The sequence below is a fragment of the Helobdella robusta genome (assembly GCF_000326865.2).
Source record: "Helobdella robusta unplaced genomic scaffold HELROscaffold_14, whole genome shotgun sequence".
NCBI lineage: Eukaryota > Metazoa > Annelida > Clitellata > Rhynchobdellida > Glossiphoniidae > Helobdella > Helobdella robusta.
This window is the reverse complement of record NW_008703782.1, coordinates 153,212-163,211: the sequence shown is the minus strand read 5'-3', so window position 1 is coordinate 163,211 and position 10,000 is coordinate 153,212. Positions and strand designations below refer to the sequence as shown.

General features: G+C 33.0%; 1 protein-coding gene across 1 annotated transcript in view; it reads right to left on the bottom strand.

Annotated features, from left to right (window-relative positions):
• HELRODRAFT_190578 (hypothetical protein) overlaps positions 1-7,056 on the bottom strand; it is a gene marked incomplete at its 3' end in the record, with an annotated part of 13,267 nt that extends 6,211 nt beyond the window's left edge. Inside the window, exons 1-8 of the mRNA XM_009014500.1 lie at positions 7,010-7,056; positions 4,078-4,178; positions 3,633-3,837; positions 3,060-3,275; positions 2,848-2,982; positions 1,439-1,684; positions 837-1,081; positions 384-425 (exon numbers count right to left, since the gene is read on the bottom strand). Coding sequence (XP_009012748.1) covers positions 384-425; positions 837-1,081; positions 1,439-1,684; positions 2,848-2,982; positions 3,060-3,275; positions 3,633-3,837; positions 4,078-4,178; positions 7,010-7,046 — 1,227 coding nt within the window. The 5' untranslated portion in view covers positions 7,047-7,056. The remainder of the gene's footprint in view (positions 1-383; positions 426-836; positions 1,082-1,438; positions 1,685-2,847; positions 2,983-3,059; positions 3,276-3,632; positions 3,838-4,077; positions 4,179-7,009) is intronic.
• Positions 7,057-10,000: the final 2,944 nt, after the last annotated feature.

Genomic DNA, 10,000 nt, shown 5'->3' with positions numbered 1-10,000 from the left:
ACATTTTAAAATGGAGTAAAAGAATAAAATTATATGGTTATTATTACATTGTTATGTTGTTCGTTAACAAACATGCACACGCAAACAAACACACAGACACACACACACACACATATATACACCATATACATATAAACACATACAGTACCAGCCAGTTCAAGACCAGGGTCATAGATAAAAGTTTGTCTAGTTGGTCAAAACGTGTTCATACATAGAAACTCACACACATATACATATGAAATCCAAGATTAATGACATATTGTTCTAATTAACAGATAACCATTTTGACATAAATTAAACAAAATAATAGTAATAATAATAAGAAATAAGTATTAATATGTTTAGGATTGACATTTTTAAAGCGTTTTTGGCCGTGTTCTGACCGCTAGAAACGTTTGGTTGAATGTCATTTCTCTTGCTATTATCTGTAATTCAAATTTCAAAATGATTAAATTAATAATAATAATTATTATTGTTATTATTATGCTGCTGGTATTGCCGCCGCTGCTTTTACGGCTTCTACCACTGTCACTACTACTACTCTTACTACTACTACTACTGTTACTACTACTACTATTAATACAACAACATCTACTACTACTACTACTACCACTACCACTACTACTACTACTACTACTACTACCACTACTACTACTACTGTTACTACTACTACTATTAATACAACAACATCTACTACTACTACTACTACCACTACCACTACTACTACCACTACTACTACTACTACTACTACTACCACTACTACATCTACTACTACTACTACTGCTTTTACTGCTGCTACTGCTACTTCCACTTCTAAATAGATTATCGATATTAACTTTTTTTAAACAAATAAAACAACCGAGATCATATTTACTATTATGATTATTATTATTATAGAGAAAGTCTTTTTTAAGAGTTGGTACAACGCTGGCCGTCAGTTTCTTGTACGTAGCATCCCTATTTAGAGTCTGATTCCTTGGTGACGTCATCCCTAATTTGCTGTTCTTGGTCAGTTTGCTGGCGTTACTAGCGTTACTTTCGTTGATTTCAAGTTTGTTGATTGAATGGAGGTGTATATCATCTTTGTTATTATTATTATTATTATTTACATTATTTTTATTATTATTGTTGTTGTTGTTCTTTTTATTGCTTACGTCATAGTGCTGTTGCTGTTTTTGTTGGATGACGACGTTGTCATTACGACTGGCAACATATACAGATTTTTCTGGGTAGTACTGCGGTCCGTATTCTAAACATGATGACGTCACCATCAACACCGTCATCATCATCATCATCATCAACAGATGAACGAACGAACGAACAAACAAACAAACGACAACAAACAAACGACAACAAACAAACAAAAGACAACAAACAAACAAACAAATGAACAAAGGACAACAAACAAACAAACAGACAAACAAACAAACAAACAAACCTTCCAAAACCACAGCCCCACGATCGCTGCCTAAACTATTGGCCGCCACACACTCATACGTACCAAAGTCAGACTTTTCCCTAATTAAAATCCTCAAACTCAGGGTCAAACTAAACGTCACACTATCTGGATAAGCATCGGTTTGATAATTAGGGGAATTCCTTAGCACCGCTCCCTCCTTTTCCCAGAATGTCACGGCGTGCGGGTAGGCAGTGATGTAACATTGAAGAATCGTTTCTTTACCGACTGACTGAGAGATTCGACGACTCGGTATCGTAACTTCCGGTGCAACTGATTGCATGGATGGTTGGTTAATTGGTTGGTTGATTAGTTAGTTGATTGATTGATTGGTTGGTTGGTTGATTGGAAGTTTAACAAATTGATTGATTGATGGTTGATTATTATTTTATCTTCAATTTTTTTTAAATTTATGTTTATTGCAATAGCTAATTTGTTTTATTTGTATGTATGAAGGAATTTGTGAGTATGTATGTGCGTGTATGCAAACATGTGCGTGTAGGTATGTGTGTGTGTATGTACGTGTGTGTGTATGTGTGTGTGTATGTAGGTGTGGAACAAAGAACGAGATCATTAGCAGTGTTTCAAACATATGTTTTGATTTTAATGAGATGTTATGTTGTGTTTGTATTTACAGATTCTCAGTTTGTTCATTCAGCTGTTCGTTTGTAGTTCATCCATTCATTCATCCATTCATTCATTCATCCATTCATTCATTCATTCATTCATTCATTCATTCATTCATTCATTCATTCATTCATTCATTCATTCATTCATTCATTCATTCATTCATTCATTCATTCATTCATTCATTCATTCATTCATTCATTCATTCATTCATTCATTCATTCATTCATTCATTCATTCATTCATTCATTCATTCATTCATTCATTCATTCATTCATTCATTCATTCATTCATTCATTCATTCATTCATTCATTCATTCATTCATTCATTCATTCATTCATTCATTCATTCATTCATTCATTCATTCATTCATTCATTCATTCATTCATTCATTCATTCATTCATTCATTCATTCATTCATTCATTCATTCATTCATTCATTCATTCATTCATTCACTCATCCATTCATTCATTTTTTCGTTCATTGATTCGTTCGTCTATTTATCTAATGGATTGTAGCTAAAACATTAAACAACTCAACAGGCACTTCGTTAGCAAACAAAACAAATGAAAAATAAAAAATGAATGAATGAATGAATGAGTGAAAAACGAACGAACGAATGAAAGAATAAACGAACAAACAAGAGAACGAATGAACGAAGAAAAAACGAACGAACGAATGAACCAAGAAAAAACGAACGAACGAATGAAAGAACAAATGAGTTACAAGATGAAGAGATAACCAGTTAAAAGAGGAACTCACATTCCACTGCAATGTTAAATAATTTGTCAACAGGAGGCGGAATTTCATTGCTGGCTCTACACTCGTACACCCCACCACAGTTTCTCGAAATATTTATTATCGTCAGCACTTCGCCCATCCCTATTATGCTGCCATCTTGTTTACGCCATATATTTTTAATTCTATCAGTAAATACTAAGAATTTGTGAATAGGTTAATTTTCATTGACTTACCGACTGAACTTTCATTGGCTAGTGGATTTGCCCCAATAAATGTGCAACCACTATTATCTAGAGGAGCCGGAAACAGGTCGTAACTTTCTGCCGGAAGTCTTTTCCAGGTCACGTGAGGTTTGGGATTTCCGGCAGTTTTGCAGACAAGTGTGACATCGGAACCTTCTTTGTGAGTTTGGTTCGTTTTGGTTGAGGAGTTTATAATACTCGCCGACACTGTGTGTATGAGGTGCACGTATGTGTGTGTGTGTGTGCGTGCACGTATGAGGTGTGTCTGTGAAGTGTGTGTGTGTTTGTTGTTGTTGTGTGTTGTGTGTGTGTGTTTGCGGTGTTCGAGGAGCGTTTCAAAGTATACAATTGATATTGTAAGAGACGTTTGTTTAAGAATTTAAACAGCCAAAAAACCGAGAGAGAGAGAGAGTGTGTGTGTGTGTGTAATTTGCGATTGTGTGAGTGTGTTTGAGCGTATGTGATAACTGAGGCTTGTGTGTGCGTGTGGAGTGCATGTGCGTATGTGACGCGTTTCAAGTTGTACAGTCGATATTTTTTATAAACCATCCGGACGAAACCGACCTTTAACAACGAGCAAAACGGCCTTCGATCGGATCGGCTTCGAGTTGACTGCACAGACGTACCTGCCACTGTCTGACCACCTGGTGTTCTTTATCCCCAGGTTCCAATCCTCAAGGGAGCCACGTTCGATGGAGTAGCGCCAATCGTCGACGACTCGCCTGTCGCTGTACGTCAGCGGCACAAAGTTTGAGTCTTGCCATATAACCTGGTGTGTGTGCGTGCGTGTGTGTGTGCGCGTGTGGAAGTTGTTTTGGAATGTGTTTGTGTTTGTTTGTGTGTGTGCGTTGCGTATGTGAGTGTTGCGTTGTTTCTGCTACCATAATTTAGTGTCATTTAGTAATTACTTACAGATTACTAAAAGTAACATAATAATAATTAATATGTTAATTAGTAATAATTAATGTGCAAATTGATAATAATTAATATGCAAATTAACTTAGGCGACCTTCAACTTGCCTAGATTCTTAACGGTGCAGGGCAAGATGGCGTCCTGGCCTTCCATGACGGTCACGTGGTCCTCATGGCTGTCGAAGCGGGGGTTGTAATCTAGTGGCGGTTGCGATGATGATGATGATGAAGATGTAGATGATGATGATGATGAAGATGTAGATTATGATGATGATGAAGATCTAGATGATGATGATGATGTAGATAATGATGATGATGATGATATAGATGATGATGAAATAGCGTTGATATCATCACTCATTATGTTGTTAAATGAAATGGTTCTAATTGTTACTACAGTTGTCACAATCATCATCGTCATCATCATCATCTTCCTCATCATCATCATCGTCGTCGTCATCATCACAATCATCAGCATCATCGTCATCATCACCATCATCATCATCATCATCACATCTAAGTTGTAAAGACAGCCTGTATATTTATCCCAAGACAGTGCACTAATGGTCGAGATCACAAATGAAAAGTTATCCACAGATATATTGGAACGGAAGTCGTCCAATGAACGAACGAATGAATGAATGAACGAACGAACGAACGAAAAAATGAATGAATGAGTGAATGAATGAATGAATGAATATTTAAGTCTTTGAATAAACGAATGAATGAGTGAATTATTAAATGAATTGGTAGGTGAATTAATGTACGAGTGAGTGAATGAGTGAATGTTCAGATGAAGATGAATGAATGAATTGATGAATGAATGTCTGACTAGATGAATTGGTGAATGAATGAATGACTGAATAAGGGAATGAAGTGAATGAATGAAGACGACCTTATAGCAAGAGGAACATCGGCGTTACTTTACGCCAGGACACAAATTTTCATACCTCCCATCTCTACTTTTTCTTTACGTGATTTATCAATGTGACGTAATGGTGCCGCATGTATGTATGTATGTGTGTATGTATGTATGTATGTTATGAATGAATGAATTGGTGAATGAATGTCTGACTAAATGAATTGGTGAATGAATGAATGACTGAATAAGGGAATGAAGTGAATGAATGAAGACGAATGTACGTATGTATGTGTGTATGTATGTGTTGTTTGTGTGTGTATGTGTGTGTTCGTGTGTATGTATGTGCGTGTGTATGTGTGTCCGTGTGTATATGTGTATGTATGTATGTATGTGCGTGTGTATGTGTGTGTGTATTTCAAGTAATACAAAGTACCAGTAAATTCTTGTTGAGTACAAATGTTTCAAAGTTGTAGTAATAAAATATCTATTGCCGTTCATTAATATATAATGCGTGTGCGTATGTGCGTGTGTATGTGTGCGTGTGTATGTGTGCGTGTGTATGTATGCGTGTGTATGTGTATGTGTACGTGTGTGTATTGTTCCTAAGTCTGGTGTTGCGTGCCGACAAATTCCCAGTTCTCCGTTTAAAAGTGCGTCTGAGCTGAGAAAGTGCACGCGCTTTTTGATTTTTCTCCGTTAAATGACTTTGAGCTACATTATTGTTGTTATTATTATTGTTATTATTGTTGTTGTTGATGTTGTTCTTATAATTATTGAGAAAATTGTCCGTAACCGCAAGAACGATTATGAGGAAAAAAAAACACAATACATATATTAATAACATGAAAATAGCAACATAATGACAACAGCCTTATCGTCAACAACAACAACATCAACAACAGTTTTAGTTGACAAATCCCATGACTTCAATGTTGCGGTTCGTTCACGGAATGAGAAAGAATCGTCATTTTAATATTTCATATCTCGTTTTGTTTTATAAGATTTCGTTCTTTCATCCCTTCTTTCGTTCGTTCGTTCGTTCATTTATTCAGTCATCTGTTTGTTTATTTGCTCATTCATTCATTCGTTCGTTCATTCGTTCGTTCATTCATTCATTCATCCACTCATTTATTGACTTGTTCACTTACTGTAGCTGCTCGCTTATTCAACATTACATTCATTTTTCGATCACAGTCATTTCTTTTTTAATTCATTTCAAATCTCTCTTACTTTCTCTTACTCTCTCTCTCTTTCTTTTTTTTTCTCTCTCTCTCTTTCAACTCACTATTTCTTCCTCTTTCTCTCCATTTTTCTATCTCTTTTTCATTCATTTTTTGCTTTTATTTCCTCTCTCCATCAGGCAGTAGCATACGGAGAGCATTTAAATCTAGAGCATATAAATCAGTAAATGGTGCTGCCAAGAACTATGGCACTTCAGTGCGTGAATCATAATTCTCAAACACACACACGTACACACACACATGCACACGCACACACACGAACACACACGCGCGAGTAGGTACATCAGGTTCATGTACCATTGTTGTTGATAAGTCTCAAAAATTGTATCACCAATACCTTATACCTTATACCAATATAGATGCAGTTGTATTTTTTCAAATGTTGCCCAATAGAAACCAGACCAAAATCTTATTTCATCCGTAACAATGCAAAGAAATTGTTTGGATCGTCGAATTTGAAGCAAGTTGGGATGAATGTTTATGTCCAGGACCGAATTTGGCAGAGGTTAGGAGGCCCTGGACAGCAAAGAAGCGAAAGCCTTTACTTTTTTTCAAAATAAAAAGTACAGTCTTCCATAAACTCATTGCCAACAAATAAACTTAACTCAGCGAGAATGATAGCTCAAATATTTCAATTTTATTAGATAAAACTGCCTTTTAAAAGTTAAAAAAATTTGATAATTAGAAGATGGAGTAGATTTTTGAAGTTTTTTAAATGAATCGGCGTGCCAGGTCATAGAAAAATGACTAGAAAAATGATATTTTTAAAAATGAAAATTTCATTTTAAAAATGGCACTTGCCAGCTAAAAAATCGTGCTATTTAGTCGGCTATATTAAATAATAATAATACATAAATAATGATATTAATGAATAGTAGTAATAATAAATAATAATAATAAATAATAATGAATAATAATAACAATACCAATATGGACGACAGCCTTAGATGATGGTAGAATCATTAGAGCAATCGGACAGACTTGAAACGCAGTAAGTATTGTTAATAAATCCATTATTATTATTATTATTATTTTCAATAATAATAATAATTATTATTATTATTAATGTTATTAATTATTTTTTTTGTTATTATGGGCACATTTTGTTATCTTCGACAAATAATTTATAGAAGTCACTGTTATGAGAACCTTTTCACAAATTTTAGGTACGATAAATTAATAACTGAATTGTATGATTTATTATTATTACTATTTATTATTATTGTTATTTATTATTAATATTATCTATTATAATTATTATTACTATTTATTATTATTATTATTAGTAATAGCAATGTTAATATCAAAATCATTACACTAGTAGTTATTTTTTACCTTGATTTGACTCAAAATGCCTATGGAATTTTTCAAAAATTTTGTGATATATATATATATACACGTATAAATCCATATATTATAGTAACTATAAGTATACAATAATAAATAAAGATATATATATATATAACTATATATACATAAACTATATCACATAAACTATATAATATATATATAAATATATATATATATATATATATATATTTTTTTTTTGGTAACAGACTGTTGCTAACGCAACATTTCCAAAATTCAACACTACTTTCAACATTGTTCAACTTTTTTATATTTCTTTTTAATATATATATATATATATATATATATATATATATATATATAATATACACATATACACATGTGCGTGTGTTGGTATTTGTAAGAATCTTCTTCTTTCTAGTTCATTATCCTTTCAGGAAATTGGCGACCATCGACCCCCACAAAACCCGATCTTTAACGCTTTGTAGTAGTTGAAATGTGGTGATATTCAACAAGTGATAGAAGGGCCTCACGGGTGTTACTCATTGTTGACCACAATCTCTTTTCCCTTGTAAAAATAGAGGCAAAAAAAAAAACTGCATGAACATCACTGAATTGATTTAAATTCACTTTTCGTCGGGTTGACGTCACGATATTTTGAATTTTTAAAATGCAATGTTATTCTCTTTATGTCAACAATAAAGTTTTTTTTTTCTTAGAATTGATTCAAATTTGTTAAGTGAACAATTGCTTTACAATCATTTATCTAAATTAAATTTATTTTATTGTTATATTTGGTACTATAAATAGTGTAATATTATAAATATATATATATATATACATTTTTTTATTATATATATATATTATATAATATAAACAATTAAAAAATAAAAAATTAAAAAATAAATAAAAAATAAAAAAATTAAAAATTAAACACCCCTTATGACATGTTACAAGTTAAGTAGTAACTATATAAAACTACATCTTCCACATATAGCACAACTAATATAATTGCTAATATAACATAAGTACTTAGTATTTTCATTGTAACTAAAGTATAGTATAGAGATTGTTATTGATGTTGTGTTAGTAGTATAGCCTATAGATAAAGTAGTAGTGTTACATATGGCCGTATTACAACAATAGCTAGTGAAATGTACAATCAGTGGCGGTATGTTAAGTTGTAACAAGTGTACGCTTTTTATTACGGTCGTCATCATTTTGGCTCTGCTTCGGTTCACAGGTTGATTAATAACGTTTGATTTAATTGACACTAACTCGTGTAATAATAATAACAACAACAATAATAATAATAATTTTAATTTATATGGCACAATGTTTTAAGAAAGTATACACAGTCTGAGAAATCTGAGAATCTACCTTTCGACGTGTATCAAACTGTTGCCAAAAAACAATCAATTTAATGTTAAGTCTAATATATATTATTAATAAATAAACGTCAATCAATAAACTCACGCGCACGCACATACACACAAACACACACGCTCACACAAATACACGCACACATACACACACACATACACACACACAGTGCTAAGCAACGACGACGACAACTGGTACAGCGAATATGACACAGATCCCGTAAACATAGCCCTCGACAAACAGGTCTTCATGAAGAAAGGTCACGGAGGACAATATATAACGAAAGATGCCTCACTGACCTTACATCCGATAGCCCGCCATTTGGCACACACAGATGCCTGGGTCGTGGTGGATCTAGTACAACAGTATATTCTTACCTCTGTTACACTGTATTTGGGAGTTAAGTTGCTAAAGAGAGGTAGTGTTGAGTTTGTTTCTTTTTTAGTTTCCATTTTGTTGTATTCTGTTGATAATTTTTTGAATTCGATTGTATGTTTGTTATATCCGGGGTTACGTGTTTGTTGTATTCGATTATATGTTTGTTATATCCGGTTTACGTGTTTATTATATTCGATTATATGTTCCCGGTTATGTGTTTTTTTATACCCGGAATATTTTTTGTGGTTACGGTTAGATTTTAATTTATTCTGTTTAATACGCGTTATGCGTTCATTCAACTTCGATTTTTGTTCTTCAAATGCATTTAAATCATAGGCAAAAACTTGAGAATAATGAATTTTCAAACAATTTTAAATAATATTTTATTTGTAAACTTTACAAAAAAATCGTAACTTCACTACCCGTCACGATGCAACAGTCGGTCTTAGAGAGTGCAAGATCGCTATGACGGATAAGTTCGATCCGAGAGATCCGGACAAATTCGACGCTAGCGAAATTAGCAAATGGGTGCATAGCAAAATAGATGTCGCCAACAACATTCAGTCTACGATAGAGAATTTAAATATATTCGGGAGGTACTTTGTGCTAAGGCAAGCTGACAGCATGCTTGGAAAAGAAGACTTTTTCCTAGAGCGTATTGCAATGTTTGGAGAAGGTTTAGTAAATGAAAAAATGAATAAAAATAATTATAATAATTATAATTATTAATAATAATAATTAATATTAATATTATTATTAATAATAATTATTATTAATATTATTATTTTCGCAGAATTATACACGAATAATTTAATTGGATGTTACTTAGAGTTCGATAGTCATGCTCA